Raw genomic sequence first — 21,987 nt, forward strand, 5'->3', positions numbered from 1 at the left:
TTCACGCCGGCCCACCGCCTACAGCTGTACAAAGCGCAGGTTCGCCCGCACATGGAATACTGCTCTCATCTATGGGCAGGGGCACCCCAATACCAGCTTCTCCCTCTGGACCGCATCCAACGAAGAGCGACTCGAATTGCCGACTGCCAGCGTATTTCGGAACGGCTTGACTCCTTGGCGCTGCGTAGAGATGTGGCCTCGCTCTGCATTTTCTATCGCGTGTATAACGGGGAGTGCTCCGAGGAATTGCTCGGATTAATCCCTGCCGCTTCTTTTCGCCATCGCCCTACGCGACAACATTACCATCCTTACCACTTAGATGGTTGGCAGTCCTCAACTGTGCGTTTCTCTAGAAACTTCTTGCCTCGCACAGCTAAACTGTGGAATGAACTGTCGCCTGCGGTATTTCCGGACCGATATGACCTTCAAACCTTCAAGAAAAGAGCGTACTCCCATCTTAAAGGCCGGCAACGCACTTACAACCCCTCTGGTGTTGCGGGTGTCCATGGGCGGCGATAATCGCTTACCATCAGGTGATCCGTCTGCTCGTTTGCCTCCTATTTCATAAAAAAAAAAAAAGAACAAACCACGCGTGATTTGTGCGCAAGCCCAAACTTATTTGTAATAAGATTTAAACTTAACAAATCTTAAGCAAGTTTGAAACTTACTATTACTCTCATACAACTTATTATTATTATTTATTATTAGAAAATTCATTATCGAGCGATAGAGATAATAACGAGATTTCAATTTTAGATGTTTGCAAGCCGTCAGTACTAAACTAAGAATACTAAGATAGATTATTTAGTTTACACCAACAAATACTTTTACTAAATAGATCATAATTGATTGTGCATTCACTATAAGCATTATAATTGTTAATTTCCTAATAAATAAATGTAATTTCCACGCTTGGATATGATGCGCGTTCTCTTATTGATTTAAAAACATTTATTAAGGTCATATAAGTCAGTGATTAGGTTAAGTATACATGTTAGCAATTTAACTGGGTCAGTAAGGGAAAGCCTGAAATAAGAGACACCTATTCAGTTCTAAAACCACATTAAATTTTGTTTCGAGAGCAGTATGTTTTTTTACCCATTATTGACCCAAGTGGATTGTCCAGACTGTCCACACTATATTGTATTGGTAAATTGGTAATTAGGTTGTAATTGTACCGAGTTATACTCAGTTATATTGATTTGTAATTCTATTTTCATAATAATTTTAATAAATAAAACAATTCAAACTAGTTTAAATTAAAATTTTATTTTAAATATATAACATGATAGTAATCACTATGCAATTAAATATTTACTTCTATGTGATTTAATGATATAATATTTGCACGTGTCTTCGCCCGTCGTCGCTCTCGTTTTTAAATTTCGTTAGAACAATCTCAGTCTTTTTCACTAAATTAGATTACGTCGTGAAATAAAAACGTTGCAATTTCCATATGTAAAAAAAATCCCATGGCAACATTGTTGAAAAATCGATATCGATTAAACAGTGTTGCTATGTTCACAAAATTATCTGTGCTCGTGTTTAATTTAATTGCAAAAGCGTTGTGATTTTTACGATTTAATGAATATTTACACGATTATTGCTCTTTTTTTTATCATAGATAGGCCTTAGAGGTCGAGAATTTACAAAGGAGGTTAGAAAAGACTACAGTATTAAAAAAAGAGGCCCCTGTCATTGAACGCGATAAAATGCGACTAGCTTGGAACAGTGCGGAGTCAAAACATGTGGGATGCAACTTGTGCCGTACCTCGTAAAAAGGGACTAACAGCGCCTCTTAACAAGGTGATCTTAGCACAGATTGCAATAAGTCCTAATTCCCACTTTTTCGCAACAAAGGTATAAGTTGGAACCCAACCTCAGACATGAAATAGCGTTCATAGTTAGCGACACGAAGTTATTTATAGGTACTATGGGAATAGATAGAAACCAGTAGCGATACGTCGTCTTCTGCTGCTGTCTATGGTCGGGTCCCAACTTGTACCTTAAGACCCTTTTTTCAGACATAACATGGCCAACTAAAATCTTACGCGTTACGTTAGTAAGGAGATTTCCAAATGACCCATTTTTTTGTCAATTTAATATTTTCAAGTACCCACTATCAAAACTATTTGTAAGGAGAAATCAGGGCACTATTTACGATAACAGGTAGTTGAAGTCAGCAGCAGAAGTTGTTAAGCGGGAGGTGTTCAAAATGATCTTGACGCGACTTTATTATCAAAAAAATAAGCGTGTGTCAAGGTAATTTTGAACACCTCGCCCGCTTCAACTTCTGCTTCTGACTGTACTTATGCCTTATGCAGATTTAATCTGAAACGATAAAGATTGACATTAAAATGGGGTCACTTTAAAACCTCTCTTCATCACGAGCTTAGTGTCATCCACGATGACGCCCATATTTGACAAGTCTAACCTTTAATGACATGACAATACTAGTCAAGGCACGCGTCTTCGTGAATGACACGATCTAGTGTCAAGTCTTACGTCTTCATGAAACTGAAGACCATTTAGTCTACCCTTCTACAGTTCTACTGTCCGGCCTCTAGTCTAAAAGTTGAAGGAATAACAAATAATACTTTATAGTACAAGTACAAAATTACACCATGTGTAGTACCAGGGGGCATAGCCATAATAACAATCATTGATTAGAAAACGTTTGGGTCAGCCGCATTCGAGGGAAGCCAGTACTGTCAAACTGGTTTAATTTGGCAGACATTCAGACGTACTCTATGAGTAATCAAATTGAAATGAAACAGTACACGTCAATCGTCAAGAGAGGTATGGGCACTGTGAATGACTTCTCGCTTTGTGTGGTAGGGCACAGGACAGCAGATGTCATTCCAGATCTAGAGCAGAGCCCAACTGGGGAGGTACCTCCACCTTACAGAAAACCGCATCCAAATAACACTAGACCCTACTCATAGTGTTGTGTTCCTGCCGGTGAGTAAGGTTGCCAGCGCTCGAGGGAGAGGAGTGTTAGGGTCGGCAACGCGCATGTAACTCATCTGGAGTTGCAGCCGTACATAGGCTACGGAGACTGCTTAACATCAGGCGGGCCGTATGCTTGTTTGCCACCGACGTAGTATTAAAAAAAAATCGTTAAATAATGTATGGAAACAGTAACGGGAACTTCGTAGCGTCAGGGCTATAAACGCGAAAATCGAAGTTCGCAAATTGCGGGCATCTTTCTCTGTCACTCTAAACCCGCAATTTGCAAATTTCGGTTTCCGCGGTAGACCCCCAGAGGGCCTACATTAATCACGAATCACGTTTGACGTGTTCTCTGTCGCACTTGTAAATTCGTACGTAAGTGTGACAGGGAGGCAACACGTTCAACGTGTTTCGCGGTAGGCCGTGTTATCCCGATACATTTCTTTTCGTTTAGCGTTTGTGCATATATGATTGCACCTTGGCTAAGCCCTTTTAAGTTATTTGTAGATGGATTAATATGAGACGATATTGCGCATATTAATTCATATATGGTCACATATATGGAAAAAAAATTACATTGTTCATTATATTTAATTGAAATTTCATTAGTATTATTCAATACTTCAGCTTTATATCTCCGTGTAAGTATATTACTTAAACCTAGTCGCCGTGAAAATATACAAACATTTTTAGCTTTCTTTGCACAATAAGAAAAATATTTAGATCAGTACGGTTTCACTCACTATTATTTTTAGTCGCTTTTAATAGTGAGTGAAACCTTACTGATCTAAATATTTTGAAATATGTCTCACGATAGTTTAATTTCGAATAAGACAAGTATTATTCATTATTCTCATTCAGAGTATAATAACAGTTGATGTTCATAGAGAGAGAAAATAATGCCACATTACTGGTCAGGTAATAAAATAAGTAGAATATGTTTTACACATTTGTCAAATGTTACCTAGATTTTATTTAGTTTCGTACTTACTATAACATGTTGAAGTGTGACTTTAAGTAGGTATCTATCATAACTATAAATAATAAATGGACGTCAGGATTCAATACAGGTACTACATATAAGCTGTCAGTATTTCAGATACTAAAGTCAGCTCAATCATCTAAATGTACCAAAATTTGTACAAAAATGACAGATCGGTCGGACAAATCGAATCAGTGTCATTATAATTTATTTATAATACTTATGTAAGATGTAAAAACAAGGATTATATGGGCATGTAATAACAATAAGTTGTTGTACAGTCAACAAACTATTGGCTTAGCATGCATACAATTATGTGCTACAATCATGAATATTTTTTCTTTATGACCAAGTAATGTGGCGGTAAATTCGTTAAAATTATGTCAAATATCAGAACAGCTAAACCCGTATAACCTAAAGCCCAAACTAATTAGATACGTAGGTCTCAGTCAAAAATACATTAATAAAAGTTAGGTAAATATACTAAATATTCTAACATCATTCCTGAAGTATTCTACAAAAGTGTAGTTTACTTAACGTTACTCTTTTACTTTTTTTAAATGCTAGAAGATTTTTTAACTGACGATTTTTTTTAGATTCTGACGAGCACAAACTCAATGAGGTTCTATTGTTTTATTACAGAGTTTCTATGGCCATATATGGCTATGACAATTTCGAGGTTATTAATTGAATAGCAAATTTTGGACAAGAAGGGTTAAATTTCAGCTTAATCAAACATCGAAAACTAGGTCGCCAGAGTTTGGGTTACACAAACCAACACACTGCGCATAATAAAAACAAATCACCAAAATATTCAACAAATTCAGACCAAAATACCTTGCCTTCTTTAAAAGTATTAAAGGTGCTGATAGGCAGCAAGCAGATTTGGCGAATTGTTCGACAAACGCTAGTAATTATGTTCGCGAGAATTCTCATTACAACTATTACACGTGAATGCTCTCTCTCTATCAGCACCTCATTCGGCAAACGACACTAGTGGAACGCCCTTGAAACAGGCCCAGTCTCCGAGCAACCCGCTGGCGACACGACGACAACCCGACGGCAACATGTTGGCAACACGGCGACAACGCGACGGCGACGTGGCGACATTACCGCTCGCTGTCGTCGCGGCGCTCGCGGCGCTTGCGTAGCGGCGCGTTGTACTCCCATGCGTCCTCCCCCACCGGGCTGAATAGCTGGAATGAAAATGTCATACCTATAAATATAGGAAAATTGGACGTGCTTCATACTAAATGATAACATTTTGTTCATTTGTGGTTTTTCTAGTTCCTTAACTTAGGTTAAGGTTTCTAAGCTTTTGATTCTGGACAGAAAGGGATGGGCATAATAAATTTACAACATGAATGATTTTGTGGATGACTGTACTTTTTTTCGAAATCTGTACGCGCCAATCGGCATCAATAAAAAAGGTATAAGGTTTTCTAAGACTATTATAAAGTAGTAGCACGAGATCAAGTATAGCTCTCAGTGCCCCATTTAAAAATTCCAACATATACTATGTCAGTAATTCTGCGTGGCCAATGTTGCCTGCTTGCAGTCCTGTAAAATGAGCAGAGGAGCGCAGTGCTAGTATTTCGCCCGCGAAATAGTTTTTCTAATTGTATTAATTAAAGAGGGACCGGGTAGAGTATCTCGCAGCGCTCCTGTGCTAAGCCTACTGTGATACATACCTGCGTGTTCCACTTGTCCCCGTTGGCCGCCCTCTGTTTAGCCTGATCCCACTGCGTCTGCTCGACCCTGCTCTCGGCCAGCGTGGCCTGCTCGCAGTCCTGTGCTACATACCTGCGTGTTCCACTTGTCCCCGTTGGCCGCCCTCTGTTTAGCCTGATCCCACTGCGTCTGCTCGACCCTGATCTTGGCCAGCGTGGCCTGCTCGCAGTCCTGTGCTACATACCTGCGTGTTCCACTTGTCCCCGTTGGCCGCCCTCTGTTTAGCCTGATCCCACTGCGTCTGCTCGACCCTGATCTTGGCCAGCGTGGCCTGCTCGCAGTCCTGTGCTACATACCTGCGTGTTCCACTTGTCCCCGTTGGCCGCCCTCTGTTTACCCTGATCCCGCTGCGTCTGCTCGACCCTGCTCTTGGCCAGCGTGGCCTGCTCGCAGTCCTGCGCTACATACCTGCGTGTTCCACTTGTCCCCGTTGGCCGCCCTCTGTTTAGCCTGATCGCGCTGCGTCTGCTCCACCCTGCTCTTGGCCAGCGTGGCCTGCTCGCAGTCCTGCGCTACATACCTGCGTGTTCCACTTGTCCCCGTTGGCCGCCCTCTGTTTAGCCTGATCCCGCTGCGTCTGCTCGACCCTGCTCTTGGCCAGCGTGGCCTGCTCGCAGTCCTGCGCTACATACCTGCGTGTTCCACTTGTCCCCGTTGGCCGCCCTCTGTTTAGCCTGATCCCGCTGCGTCTGCTCGACCCTGCTCTTGGCCAGCGTGGCCTGCTCGCAGTCCTGCGCTACATACCTGCGTGTTCCACTTGTCCCCGTTGGCCGCCCTCTGTTTAGCCTGATCCCGCTGCGTCTGCTCGACCCTGCTCTTGGCCAGCGTGGCCTGCTCGCAGTCCTGCGCTACATACCTGCGTGTTCCACTTGTCCCCGTTGGCCGCCCTCTGTTTAGCCTGATCCCGCTGCGTCTGCTCGACCCTGCTCTTGGCCAGCGTGGCCTGCTCGCAGTCCTGCGCTACATACCTGCGTGTTCCACTTGTCCCCGTTGGCCGCCCTCTGTTTAGCCTGATCCCGCTGCGTCTGCTCGACCCTGCTCTTGGCCAGCGTGGCCTGCTCGCAGTCCTGCGCTACATACCTGCGTGTTCCACTTGTCCCCGTTGGCCGCCCTCTGTTTAGCCTGATCCCGCTGCGTCTGCTCGACCCTGCTCTTGGCCAGCGTGGCCTGCTCGCAGTCCTGCGCTACATACCTGCGTGTTCCACTTGTCCCCGTTGGCCGCCCTCTGTTTAGCCTGATCCCGCTGCGTCTGCTCGACCCTGCTCTTGGCCAGCGTGGCCTGCTCGCAGTCCTGCGCTACATACCTGCGTGTTCCACTTGTCCCCGTTGGCCGCCCTCTGTTTAGCCTGATCCCGCTGCGTCTGCTCGACCCTGCTCTTGGCCAGCGTGGCCTGCTCGCAGTCCTGCGCTACATACCTGCGTGTTCCACTTGTCCCCGTTGGCCGCCCTCTGTTTAGCCTGATCCCGCTGCGTCTGCTCGACCCTGCTCTTGGCCAGCGTGGCCTGCTCGCAGTCCTGCGCTACATACCTGCGTGTTCCACTTGTCCCCGTTGGCCGCCCTCTGTTTAGCCTGATCCCGCTGCGTCTGCTCGACCCTGCTCTTGGCCAGCGTGGCCTGCTCGCAGTCCTGCGCTACATACCTGCGTGTTCCACTTGTCCCCGTTGGCCGCCCTCTGTTTAGCCTGATCCCGCTGCGTCTGCTCGACCCTGCTCTTGGCCAGCGTGGCCTGCTCGCAGTCCTGCGCTACATACCTGCGTGTTCCACTTGTCCCCGTTGGCCGCCCTCTGTTTAGCCTGATCCCGCTGCGTCTGCTCGACCCTGCTCTTGGCCAGCGTGGCCTGCTCGCAGTCCTGCGCTACATACCTGCGTGTTCCACTTGTCCCCGTTGGCCGCCCTCTGTTTAGCCTGATCCCGCTGCGTCTGCTCGACCCTGCTCTTGGCCAGCGTGGCCTGCTCGCAGTCCTGCGCTACATACCTGCGTGTTTCACTTGTCCCCGTTGGCCGCCCTCTGTTTAGCCTGATCCCGCTGCGTCTGCTCGACCCTGCTCTTGGCCAGCGTGGCCTGCTCGCAGTCCTGCGCTACATACCTGCGTGTTCCACTTGTCCCCGTTGGCCGCCCTCTGTTTAGCCTGATCCCGCTGCGTCTGCTCGACCCTGCTCTTGGCCAGCGTGGCCTGCTCGCAGTCCTGCGCTACATACCTGCGTGTTCCACTTGTCCCCGTTGGCCGCCCTCTGTTTAGCCTGATCCCGCTGCGTCTGCTCGACCCTGCTCTTGGCCAGCGTGGCCTGCTCGCAGTCCTGCGCTACATACCTGCGTGTTCCACTTGTCCCCGTTGGCCGCCCTCTGTTTAGCCTGATCCCGCTGCGTCTGCTCGACCCTGCTCTTGGCCAGCGTGGCCTGCTCGCAGTCCTGCGCTACATACCTGCGTGTTCCACTTGTCCCCGTTGGCCGCCCTCTGTTTAGCCTGATCCCGCTGCGTCTGCTCGACCCTGCTCTTGGCCAGCGTGGCCTGCTCGCAGTCCTGCGCTACATACCTGCGTGTTTCACTTGTCCCCGTTGGCCGCCCTCTGTTTAGCCTGATCCCGCTGCGTCTGCTCGACCCTGCTCTTGGCCAGCGTGGCCTGCTCGCAGTCCTGCGCTACATACCTGCGTGTTCCACTTGTCCCCGTTGGCCGCCCTCTGTTTAGCCTGATCCCGCTGCGTCTGCTCGACCCTGCTCTTGGCCAGCGTGGCCTGCTCGCAGTCCTGCGCTACATACCTGCGTGTTCCACTTGTCCCCGTTGGCCGCCCTCTGTTTAGCCTGATCCCGCTGCGTCTGCTCGACCCTGCTCTTGGCCAGCGTGGCCTGCTCGCAGTCCTGCGCTACATACCTGCGTGTTCCACTTGTCCCCGTTGGCCGCCCTCTGTTTAGCCTGATCCCGCTGCGTCTGCTCGACCCTGCTCTTGGCCAGCGTGGCCTGCTCGCAGTCCTGCGCTACATACCTGCGTGTTCCACTTGTCCCCGTTGGCCGCCCTCTGTTTAGCCTGATCCCGCTGCGTCTGCTCGACCCTGCTCTTGGCCAGCGTGGCCTGCTCGCAGTCCTGCGCTACATACCTGCGTGTTCCACTTGTCCCCGTTGGCCGCCCTCTGTTTAGCCTGATCCCGCTGCGTCTGCTCGACCCTGCTCTTGGCCAGCGTGGCCTGCTCGCAGTCCTGCGCTACATACCTGCGTGTTCCACTTGTCCCCGTTGGCCGCCCTCTGTTTAGCCTGATCCCGCTGCGTCTGCTCGACCCTGCTCTTGGCCAGCGTGGCCTGCTCGCAGTCCTGCGCTACATACCTGCGTGTTCCACTTGTCCCCGTTGGCCGCCCTCTGTTTAGCCTGATCCCGCTGCGTCTGCTCGACCCTGCTCTTGGCCAGCGTGGCCTGCTCGCAGTCCTGCGCTACATACCTGCGTGTTCCACTTGTCCCCGTTGGCCGCCCTCTGTTTAGCCTGATCCCGCTGCGTCTGCTCGACCCTGCTCTTGGCCAGCGTGGCCTGCTCGCAGTCCTGCGCTACATACCTGCGTGTTCCACTTGTCCCCGTTGGCCGCCCTCTGTTTAGCCTGATCCCGCTGCGTCTGCTCGACCCTGCTCTTGGCCAGCGTGGCCTGCTCGCAGTCCTGCGCTACATACCTGCGTGTTCCACTTGTCCCCGTTGGCCGCCCTCTGTTTAGCCTGATCCCGCTGCGTCTGCTCGACCCTGCTCTTGGCCAGCGTGGCCTGCTCGCAGTCCTGCGCTACATACCTGCGTGTTCCACTTGTCCCCGTTGGCCGCCCTCTGTTTAGCCTGATCCCGCTGCGTCTGCTCGACCCTGCTCTTGGCCAGCGTGGCCTGCTCGCAGTCCTGTGCTACATACCTGCGTGTTCCACTTGTCCCCGTTGGCCGCCCTCTGTTTAGCCTGATCCCGCTGCGTCTGCTCGACCCTGCTCTTGGCCAGCGTGGCCTGCTCGCAGTCCTGCGCTCTGAGCGCGGCGGTGACGTGTCGCCAGATGCGGCGCGACTCGTGCGGCGGCTGGCGCGACACGGGTGCGACGCGTTTACGACGCGGCTTCATGTTTGATACCTCGAAGAGGACTTCGTTGCGCTGGAACGGGAAATGTTTTTGAGTATGGGATCGTTTTATATAGGCAAATATTAATCATTGATTAAGATGCGTAAAATCTATGACAATTTCGTGCTTCGAATTTGACAGGTAAACGAGATGGCGCTGTACAGCATCCATACATTTTGCGGTAACTGATTGTCAGAAGTTGACGTACAGTACAGAGCCGCGACAGCACAGCACAGGTAACGAAAAAAAAATGTTCAAATGTAATCGAAAAGATCTTTAAAATTTGTTAATTCTTAACATGAAGTGGAGATTTAATAATGCACTGTTTTATTTTGCTATTTTTGACCCCTGACACAAGTGACACAGAAGAGAGGTGTTGTAAGTTTTGTAACTTACAACACCAAATTTATTAAATCATCGAAATTAAACTATCGTGACATATTTCAAAATATTTAGATCACTACGGCTACACTCACTAGTATTTTTAGTCACTTTTGGCGACATGTTTCGGACTCGTCGGGAGTAGTAGTAGTAGTAGTAAATCACTTTATTGTACAAAACAAAAATTGTTAACATGAAATTCATATAAATTTAGGTACAAAGGCGAGCTTATCCCTATAAGGGATCTCTTCCAGCTAACCTTAGAGTAAATGAGTAAAAAATTCGAATTAGATAGATAGACAAACTTATAGAACGTACAATAATATTTAAAAAGGAAAACTACAATATTAACGTCTACGAATAACTAAAATACATCAATAGCATTATGCAATAAAATAAATATGTACTAGCATACATAAATATATAGTACTAAATAAATATTAAATATATATATATTAGTACTCAACCAATCACACTTCGTGAGAAAGCCAAAGCTTTTTCAGATTCACTCCCTCAAAGCGACTAAAAATACTAGTGAGTTTAGCCGTAGTGATCTAAATGTTATTTAATCTTGTCTATCAAAATGTCTGAAAACTATGTGTAATTAAAAATATCGGATTTTTCTATAGACACTGCGGTTGTGTCCCGTCAGCCAGGGGACAATATTAGCACAGTTTGTTAGACGGAATGTTAATCATAATCATAACGATCCACAAACGTGCTTATTAGTGGTATTAGCTCAGTGGAAAGACCTTATATCTACCACAAAAATGCATGTTTGGTTATTTTAATTACCATAAAATCGGGGTTTTAAGCGTGACCCAGGAGAACGTAACCATGGCAACGAGTGACAAGAAAAAGTTGATTCGCCCACATATACTACACTTACCCCAGACTCCGTCCACCGTCCGTCCACCCTAGTATTCCACTCCCCCTGCGCCGTGTAATATGGTTTCTTTTCAGTCCCGGCGAACACTTCGCACGTGACGCGGTGTTTCTTGCCCCCGTAGAAGGGTTTAGTAAGGAACTCCACATTCGCCTTGTGGCCGGTTTGTACGCACTCTATGCATACTGAGCCGCCGAGCTCGATCCATGGGACCGTTAGTATTGATCTGTAAAGTAAAATATAGTTGGTCAAACAAATCTTGTCAGTAGAGAAAGGCGCGAAATTCAAATTTTCTATGCAACGATAACCCTTCGCGCCTACATTTTTTAAATCTGCCGCCTTTTACTGACAAGTTTTTTGTTTTTTTTTGTTTTGGGGTTGTAAGGTTTATTTTTAGGGTCAAGCCGCATGCCGTTTCTAGAATTTATTTGCAAGGTAATTTTACTGTTGTTTTGTGAAGCGTCCTTTCAGATTCAGATGTTTTATTGGTAAAAGGCAGTCATTTTACAAGTCAATAAATTACATAATATCTATGCTTAATTAAGTCCTAACCCTAACAAACATATCCAAAAACAACTGGTTTCTATTTTACGTCAATATTTGGATTATTTAGTATGAAGTCTATTTTAAGTAAAAAATTGAAAGAAAATAAATAAATAAATAAAATTCTGATTTACCGTGAAAGAGGGGAATGTAAATACTCTTTACAAGACATTATGTCATTCCATATTAACCTTTTTTATTAATGACATCTACAGTACCGATCTATATGTTGTGGACGCCGATCGTTCGACCTTAGAAATTTGCTTTTCTAATGTGAACCTTATGCATTACGCTATAAAGTCTAACCTGCCGTATCCGTTAGGAAAAGTAAGCGTATAGTGTACGCCGGTATTTAGAATCGTGACAGTGCCTTTGCCGATTTTGTGGACGCCGATTGACAGCCCCAGGAACTTGCTTGTCTAATGTGAACCTTATACAGTACGCTATAAAGTCTAACCTGCCGTATCCGTTAGGGAAAGTAAGCGTATACTCTTCGCCGGTATCTAGAAGCGTGACAGTGCCTTTGCCGATGTTGTGGACGCCGATCGACAGCCCAAGGAACTTGCTTTTTGTCCACACCCACGCCTCGAACTGCAAATAAAATAGATGTAAATAAAATAAGAAAATATACCTATAGTAAGAAAATATACAGAATTCAAATTTAAACTGTTGTGAGACATACTAATATTAAATCATTTTACTACATACCAATATTAAATACGTGAAGCGATCGAGATTGGGCGGCGCCCTAATTTCAATCGGGATAGCGGCTGGGCTGTGCCGCCAGCATGGAAGCCTGTGATTCCTCAGCAGAATGCCGGTGAGTGTTGTGACAGTGTAGTGGACATAGTGAGTTCGTGCTGTGTGGCGCTACAAGTGTTAGGTGACCCAAACCCAAACACACCACTGTGCCCGCCTACAACGATAGCGCAAGACCTCCCCCAACCGGTTTTCTCGGCGCGCGCGCAGCGAGCGACGCGGCGCGCGGCAGCGGCAGTACGCAATACACGGTCGTCGTGAACGCTGCTCGCACTATTAGTGCTTGAGAAAGGAGACCTAGGCTCTCCGAAACATGTCGCGCGAGTGACTAAAACAAGTGAGTCTAAACCGTAAAATGATTTAATATACAGAATTGTGATAAAGTTGTATACGAATGTGTGGAAGCCCTACCGCGAAAACAAAAATCAATATTTCTTTATCTGCCTTATAATGGCAGGAAGAAGAAGATTCAAGAGTGATGGCGAGACAGATAGCGAAATTTCGATTTTTGTTTCTCTTGGTAAATCCTCTGCTGATGTGTGTTTTGACTTTGAGGTATATACAGCATATGCAACGTAAATACCTAAGTGGAACTCGTGTTCGGGTAAAAGCTTGATTAAGTCAAAATAAAGTATACTTTAGCTTTTATGACTACATAACGTTCTGAGTCTGACCAAAGATAGATATAACTCCGTAATAGATGGATACAGTCTAAGGAAAAAACGTGCCTCGAAAATCAAGAAAATTTGATTCTCGATCAGAGGGCGCCACTAGGTTTGGCCTACTCTCGTATATAGGGCGTTGACGGTTTCGTTTGTTATTTATAATTTTAACGCATATCAGTGAAAGAACATGGGTCAAAATCATATAAAAATAATAAATGCAAATAAAAAAATCATTTATCCATATTTAAATACATTTTAACGTATTTTTACAAATCTTCATTTTTAGTTTTAAAGTATGTCGATAGATGGCAGTGAATTTACAGTGGTTACAAAATTTACTATGACAGTACCGCTCTATCTTATTATATCCTCTTTGGTCTGACACACTGGACAGAAAGGGCAGAAAGGATATGATGCCTAAAGTTTTGTGACGACTGGATTTGTAGAATGAAAGAATGAGAATGAATGAATCAATTGAATGAATACCTGTATACGTTTATTGACGTGTTCCGCGTAGAACGCAGAGATGGGCGGATGATGTGAAACTTGTTCTGCCACGAATGATAGCTGTTCAGGGGTACACCAAGGGACCGGCCCGTCACCGACTTCTTGTAGCTGAGGAAAAGAAATATATTAATTTAACTGATTCTCTCGTATTTGGGCCATTTCGTTCAAGCTCTTTTTATTATCCTATTAGGAGATTTTGTCCTAAATTTTTTTTTTCAAAATCTTAGACTTTTATTGCCTCCTTCGAGTTTATGTATGTACTTCACATAGGATTGGGTTATAAGGTATCTTGGCCACTTGCCACCACCTAATCAGTAGAATCACTGGTCAGTGGTCTACTATAGCAATCTCTACCAACCTTGTCCTTGGGTTGTCATTTGTCCAGATCCCAGTAGCAGCGGAACACCTCCCCCAGGATGGGGTTGTAAGGTTTCTTGGCCACTTGGGACTTGCGTTCGGCGTGGTATGAGCTGAGGTACCACCGAATCACTTGGATCAGTCATCTGGTCTTACTTATATCTAACCTTCTCCTGGGGTTGTGATTCATTAGCGTCCAGGTCCCAGTAGCATCGGAAGACCTCCCCCAGGATGGGGTTGTAAGGTTTCTTGGCCACATGGGACTTGCGTCCGGCGTGGTATGAACTGAGGTACCACCAGATCACTTGGATCAGTCATCTGGTCTTATATCTAACCTTGTCCTGGGGTTGTGATTCATTAGCGTCCAGGTCCCAGTAGCATCGGAAGACCTCCCCCAGGATGGGGTTGTAAGGTTTCTTGGCCACTTGGGACTTGCGTCCGGCGTGGTATGAGCTGAGGTACCACCAGATCACTTGGATCAGTCATCTGGTCTTATATCTAACCTTGTCCTGGGGTTGTGATTCATTAGCGTCCAGGTCCCAGTAGCATCGGAAGACCTCCCCCAGGATGGGGTTGTAAGGTTTCTTGGCCACTTGGGACTTGCGTCCGGCGTGGTATGAGCTGAAGTACCACCAGATCACTTGGATCAGTCATCTGGTCTTACTTATATCTAACCTTGTCCTGGGGTTGTGATTCATTAGCGTCCAGGTCCCAGTAGCATCGGAAGACCTCCCCCAGGATGGGGTTGTAAGGTTTCTTGGCCACTTGGGACTTGCGTCCGGCGTGGTATGAGCTGAGGTACCACCGGACCACTTGGATCATGCGGTCGCGGGGCGTTGGCTGGTCTACTATCCTGGAACAATTAATGGAATGGATCTAAGCTAATTACCTCGCACTTGACTTTTTGCTTTAAAAAGCACTGGTAAGCGACAAGAGCGTGCGTCTTTCAATGCGGTATTGGCTTTTTTTTATCTTGAGTACCTATAAAAGGAAGCCTTAGAGCTATCGGACTTCCTAGTGAGACGGTAGACTGGAGAAAATTTAGTAAGCTTCCACATTTAATTTTACTATACTAGAATACTTTAAAAGTGGTATTTTCAATTAAAAAGGATACTTATTGTCGGTTGTAAATAATGCGCTAATTCCAAATAGCTTCAATTTCAAATCAACCTTATCGACAACCGCCAATGCGGTACCTTTTGGTTGAAAACGTCACCTTTTGGTTTTCGTTGAAAGGCTCCAAAGATCAGTTGAAACGGTTTAAATGTAGTTTGGGGACTTTGGACGGAACGGACTCTGAAGTGGAAGCAGCAATATTTTATAGCAACCTCATAATTATGGGAGACAACCTTCGAAGTAATAAATCAGGGTTTATGTTATACTTACTTGACAAATTGGTCGGGATGTGCGAAAGAGTCCGCGTACATTTCCAGTAGCGATCGCCTTTCTAGTATAAATGTGGGGAGGACGACCTGAAACCAAACATTTTCATTTTTAAAGTGTATAAAAGTAAACGAATTAAAACGATATTTTATTTAAAGTATGCTCAGACAGACGTGCGCAAAAGCAGAAGCTGCGTCATATATCAATACTTTCTGTATTTCCCAAGAGCATACTCATTTTAATCCTATAAAAAGGTCGCTCGGCTAAAGACGCAATAAAAACTAATATGCTTGGGAAAATACAAAATGAATGGATGAATGACATGATACATGATAGATCTAGTTGGAGATCTTTTTGTTGCCATTAAGATATTTTAGTATTAAGCCAGGAGATCATGTCACTAGACTACAATTCTACTGCTTCTATATGCTTCAGCCCAAATGAAAACGTTTATGATTAATGTAATGCAATCCTGCTCCTTTACTCGTAATAATATGTAATCCTCCAATTCAGAGGGGATTTCAATCTTCTCGGGGCAGAGGTGTAGGGTAGAGACGGCGTAGCTTTATTTGACGTTCATATAAGCACATTGTAATATGCCTACTTGAATAATAAACTATCTATATCTCTTTATCTTTCACTATAGCCCTAATGATTCACTGGCAGAAAATACCTTATTAAGTCCGACATTTGTACCTACTTGTATTTTGCAAAAAAAGGCTCAATGAATAAAAGTGTCCATCGAGAATAAAGTTTAAGACTTGAACTGAAACTCCCTGAAGGCTTTCAAGTCTTTTTGAGCATTCAGTGTCGAAGTTTCGAGAAATATAACAGTGGCGCTGAAGGATTATTTGGAAACTTTGTCGAAGCTCAATTGTTATTGGACCCGGCGCGGCCGTTTGCCGTCTTTTTTTTTCACTTCTAAAATTAAATTGAAAATAAACATTTTCTTAGCCAGGAAAAGGTTTTCGCCGATACCCTTTTCTTTTGGCAACGTCTCAGTTTAGATACGTTATTCTTATTATAGAGAAAGTACCTGACTAAATTATTATTTTGTTAGCAGGCAGCTATATGAATACCTATTTATATAAATTTTACTAACATTTTATATTATTATAACATACGAGTAAAAACATTGACGAGATCGGTTCCGGTGTAAACATTATTTATTGTTGTGAGAATAAGTGCGTGTGTAGATATATTTTAACACATTGCTTGGTTAGTTAATTATGTTGACGACTTTACTTACTTATGGAGCTATTCGTAGATTGGACAAAATCCAACAAACCGTTGAGATTCATTTGTCATTGGATGTAATTTTGACATCCTAGTTAGTTTTATGAATAAGAGGGTTAAACAATGTATAACGGTACCTTGGTAAGGTCCATTCCAATCTTGACCTGTGACAGCAGATGCGTGACCACTGACCCATGGTTCTCCATCGAACCGAGTTCGCTGTCTGACTCCTCCTCGTATAACGCTGCAACAATTACGATTGGTTGATTATTGAATAGAACCGTTCATTCAATAGGGAGTAGGCTTACAGGAACACCGCGACAGTAATACACCCGTAAGATACGACAGATAACCCGTTCTTCATGAGAGATGGGCCATCTTGAGAGAATGGATGAAGATCGGAACGTGAAAAGAGCATATACCTGGGCCGTCCAGCAGGAAGACGTCCTATCGGACGCCCCAGGTATCGCTGGTGCGACATGGTGGAGGCGGATCTGCGCGAACTTCGAGTCACTAATTGGCGAGAGGTCGCACAGGACCGAGAAAAGTGGCGCTGTCTTGTGTCGGAGGCCAAGTCTCATTTTGGGTCGCTGAGCCAAAGGAGTAAGTAAATAAGTATCAACTGTGCCATAAGCCCAATAAATAAAGTTAAAACACGTTATAACATTATTAACGCCCTGCCTTTCTGGAAAGTCGAAGGCCAAGGCCGACAAAAGTGCCCTATCATGTTATATCGATTAGATATAATAAATAATAACCCCATCATCATTAATACGATGCCCACTTATACAAGTTATATATGGTCGTTTTATAGTTATTATTGCATGAGATACAGTCTGGTGACAGACGGACAGTGGAGTTTTAGTAATAAGGTCCCGTTTTTACCCTTTGGGTACGGAACCCTTAAAACAACATTTTAAGCCAGGTTACCTTTTATAGTAAATGATGTTACAAAGGTGCTAAGTTTTGTCTTACAATTAGGTACAGATGGAGCCCTATCACTACACCTTATAAAACCAAGTCCCCGCCGCCTCTGAATGTTCGTGATAAACTCAAAAGCGGTTTTCATTTTCACCTCTCAATAGAGTAATTTTTGAGAAAGGTTTAGGTGTATAATTTGTAAAGGTTTACCCGTGCAAGCCGGGGCCGGTCGCTAGTGTCATATACAATACCTACAGGTTTTTTGATCGCTGTCGACAGTTACAAGTAATTATGGTTGACTGGGCATTTTTTTCTGTAATGATGCACAGGACTTTTTTTCCAAAATAGGTAAATTTAATGTTTTTCCTACTCAGAATCACGAGCTCCTTCGTTCCTACAAGTAGGAAAAAAGCGTCCAAAGTTTTATTTCTCCATTCCATTACCATTTTTCAAACACTTTGCACGGCCGACTACGGCGGTAACGAAATGGAAAGTACGTGTATGAAAATTTTGGGACATTGTTTCTTTCCTAGGAGCATGGAATCAGCTCATGATTCTGGGCACAAATAACATTAAATTTACATATCCTAAAAAAAGTCCCGTGCATCACTACAGAAAAAAATGCCCGACTATGATGTGGTTGAAAATTATGTCTTAGTATAAATTCAAAATTGAATACCTGCTCAGATTAAAAGTACTAAGCTAACCGACCGACTGAGTTCAGTAGTAAGTTTTTTAGGTTATCACTTATCAAGAAACAGTGCCAGTCCAAGGTCTACTGAAATAATCGGGTCTGATTCAGGCTGACCTCTAGACTTGCGTGTTAGGTTCCGGCTCTCAAGGCTGACCTGCACGGCTAATTCACCAAAACTGTAATGGTCGTATGTAATGTAATAAATATGAAAACTACAATTTCAATGATGATAAACGCGCTAAGCTCAACTTAAACGGCGTTGCAATCAGGACTTAATGGGCTCCCGAGAGATTGAATTAAATTTCGAGGTTTCGAATTAAATAAAAAGAAAAAATATAATTCTGACGGCAAAAACATAACTGAGAAAACAACCTGTCAGATAGCTCATGTTTTTAGGGTTTGGGCGAAAAAATCATTTGAGATAATTTATACTATACTTAACCTGTACCAGAGTTGTCACTGCTCTGAGTATATTATAAAACAAACGATAATATAAGATCTTCCTAATATGTATTGATGAAGATACTATCACAACTGAGCCATAACTCACGCCTAAACAATAATATATAATCCGTCGTTATTAAGCCCATTAGGGCTTTAGGGGGGACATGTATTAACATGTCATCCCTACCTGTTATTCCAAAAGCCGATAAGCCTTTAGTACATTTACATTTTTTTACCTTTACAGTGAGCTCACTGGGTTGGTGCTACGAAATAAAATGTGCCTAAAATTAACATGCACAAAGCTGATACGTATATAAAAATCGTAAATAGCACCACCAACAATTTTAAGGGACTCGGTTTTGTAACGAAGGTCCTCAGATTCTTACGCTCGGCCACGAAATGCTCAAATTAGAGCTACCCACACTAGCGTCTCCGGAGCGTCGGCGACCGGCCAATTCTATGGCTGCTGCTCGACGCAACCACGGAGCGACGCCATTTTCCATAGCTCTGACTAAATGCCGACGCTCAAAAGACGCTAGTGTGGGCTGGCCTTGACGCTCAAAGCGTGCGTGTAGTCCGTCAGAACACTCAGAACACGATAATCATGTTCTGAGCTCCGAGAGCAACGGGAATTAGGTCCAACGTCCGTCAGACGTTATGAAGGTTCCCATTAGGGCTCAAACAATTTGCATACATGTTCCCGACAGTTGATCCCGGATCCCGGGCTAATGCTTCCTTTGCGATAAGCTGAAACCGCGGTGGTTTTGTGTAAGTACATGTAAAGTTGTAAACATTTTTGGCTTGCCTTTTCAGAGTAATAATTGTGACTTGTAAATGAGATGGAAAACTCACAGTCGCGTGGTTGTATGGCTCTGATTTGCTGCTAGATTATGCTTTGAGTTAGGTATTCAAGTCTTGTTGATATTTAATTTTCTGGTAACAAATGGCGTAAACAATCTTCAAACTCTAATTAAATGAAACATGCCCTTGCCTGGATATACAATTGTCTTTAAAACATAGATTTTTTCGTAGGAAAAACGTTTTAAGGAAGTTATTATAGTCATATTAGTCAGCACAGTATCTTAGGCTATTTACGTCCATCGTTATTTAACGTGATACCATCTTAACGACATACACATAATAATAACAAGTTAAGTGTAACAACGCGAAGCCTTATACATGCCATCACACACGCTCTAGCGACGCGACGTGTCTCTTCGACCTAATTTATGCAGTACGAGTATAGTCTGCATCTTCTCAAATTATTTTTTCGCCAAAGACCCTAATCTGTTAAACGAAAGCCTTTGTTCCTTTTGTGCGTGCGCGTGCCCATTGTTGGTGAGCGCATGCCACTAGCTGATACACAATGGTCACGCGCATGCGCAAAAGGAACAAAGGCTTTTGTTTAACAGATAAGGGTCTTTGGCGAAAAAATCATTTGAGAAGATGCCGACTATATATCCCTTGATTGCGGTATTCAACCTTGTCACCCACCCCAAATATTACTATTAAACTACTCTTATACTAAACACCTCTTAAGAATCTACCCCTAAAATTGGCCATGTGATCGTCTAGATAGTAGTTAGAACCCCTCGAATTGTACCGCGGAACCCTAGATTCTTTAATGAGTATCGACTAAATTTTGGACTCCGGTATTATTCATTATTACCTATATTTTAAGGAATATTTATATTTATGGTACTGAAGATATATTAATATAAAACTAAAGGAATATTTTAATAGTTACAGTAGTAGAAATAGTAGATTGTGTCGCTAGGGAAGAAATTGACATATTTACGGTGAGGCCGCACATCAAATCCTGAACGACGCGAATGATTCCATAATTGAAAACTGAGCGTAGCGAAGCATTCTAAAATAGTATTCCGAGCGTAGTGATGAAATTAATATTACAATTTTGTTAAATCTATTCGTGTAATGTAAATGCTGTTAAAGGCTTACTACATATGACATTATTTAGGTAATTGCAGCATATATGGTTAATATGAGGTTAAAAATGTTATTGGAAAAATGAGTTTAAAAATGTTTTTGGTGAAGTCCCGCTACGCCTATTAAGCCTTCGGGATAACATACGAAGCAGCACTCCCAGGATAAGCCCATTTACACCCTAGCTTTTTAGGAAAAGTTATAATTATACTATCACCTTCTAAACGATGTGTGAGTTCACACGTACTGCTTCGCATGCTCGATGCGGGTCAGAAGGCCTTATCCCGTTTTAAAACATCATTCGGGTCACCTATCCTAACATTGTAGCCAGACGGGCTATGACCAACGCTTCGCAACCTAAGCATTCCTAGATGATCTGATGAAAGAAGCGCCAAGTATCATCAATCAATCAAAATTACTTATTTTTTTTAGGTTCAAAAGCTAGGGATACTGATCCCTTTTCCCAATACCCAGAACTGAAAGTATAGACTAAATTTCTAGTCTTTTAGATGTATAAACGAAGTACTAATGTTATTTGCTATATTTTATGAGACTGAAATATCAAGTTGAGCATTATTCCACTCAAATTCCCATTGGACTGCTCTTGCCTGCCAAGGGGTCCCTAAAACAAACCATTCTTCTATCCCAGAACGATCTGTATGCCTAAACCCATCTTGATATTTTAAGAATTTATTTTGCAAATACCTTAGAAACCTGATTGCAAAACTCAGTACCTCGTCTTTACTCCAAAAACCAGAAATTTAATAGATAAAAAAATAAAGATTTCATAGGAATTTAATTTATTTTCCCCAGATAAATTAAAAGTTTGAAAGATTTAGGCAAAAGAATCCTTTACCTTTTAAATACACATATTTTAGGTTAATGAAGCCATATTTTTAAGTCTTTAAAAGAAGAATTTATATCAACCATATCAGAGTCTTAGACCAAGCATAAAAGAGACCCTACACACAAATACCTACAGACAAATAGTGTATGACTCTACCCTATTTATAATCCTACCCTCTGGCCCTACTCTAGGTACACCCAAAGCACAGATCGCACTTACCATTGACCTAGTGCCTTGGAATATACACAAGTGTATCCCTACTAGAAGCTGGAAAGTTCGGTAGACCAAACCGAGATTAGCAAAACTAATGGTCCGTGTATTTGACTCCCCCTCCTACGCTCGCAAGCCAAAGAATTAGGAGGTAAGTCGCCCTATTCCGTGTCTATCAGTGGATCGGAACCCTTTGCACACACCAGCACCAACCACATGAGAAGTCCTGCCGCAACTAAGACTAAGTATATAATAATAATCACGACAGAACCCTTCCCCGCAATCAGCACTAGCATGCGCCAGAGCACCGAAATATATAAATATATTTAATAGGGGACCAGATCCCAATTACTGCCGACTTTAGTGAGCTCAGATTACTCCGAATGGCACGCACGTGATGCCCTCACTTCCATCTAACAGCTGGGCTTTGAGACCTGGGAGATAGTTCATCTCTTATGTTGGTAAAGAAG

The 21,987-nt window shown here is 43.7% G+C and overlaps 2 protein-coding genes across 3 annotated transcripts in view; both read right to left on the minus strand.

The window, feature by feature from the left end:
* The window catches only part of LOC134749479 (RING finger and CHY zinc finger domain-containing protein 1), a 105,492-nt gene that overhangs the window by 17,272 nt on the left and 66,233 nt on the right, over nt 1–21,987 (minus strand). The window lies entirely within an intron of this gene.
* The window catches only part of LOC134749490 (oxysterol-binding protein-related protein 9), a 142,997-nt gene continuing 122,253 nt past the window's right edge, over nt 1,244–21,987 (minus strand). The window contains exons 10-17 of the mRNA XM_063684431.1: nt 16,595–16,701; nt 15,225–15,310; nt 14,514–14,691; nt 13,461–13,589; nt 12,008–12,141; nt 11,011–11,233; nt 9,546–9,773; nt 1,244–5,130 (exon numbers count right to left, since the gene is read on the minus strand). Of these exons, the coding sequence (XP_063540501.1) occupies nt 5,044–5,130; nt 9,546–9,773; nt 11,011–11,233; nt 12,008–12,141; nt 13,461–13,589; nt 14,514–14,691; nt 15,225–15,310; nt 16,595–16,701 (1,172 nt within the window). The 3' untranslated portion in view covers nt 1,244–5,043. The remainder of the gene's footprint in view (nt 5,131–9,545; nt 9,774–11,010; nt 11,234–12,007; nt 12,142–13,460; nt 13,590–14,513; nt 14,692–15,224; nt 15,311–16,594; nt 16,702–21,987) is intronic.

This window comes from Cydia strobilella, chromosome 18 (assembly GCF_947568885.1).
Source record: "Cydia strobilella chromosome 18, ilCydStro3.1, whole genome shotgun sequence".
Taxonomy (NCBI): domain Eukaryota; kingdom Metazoa; phylum Arthropoda; class Insecta; order Lepidoptera; family Tortricidae; genus Cydia; species Cydia strobilella.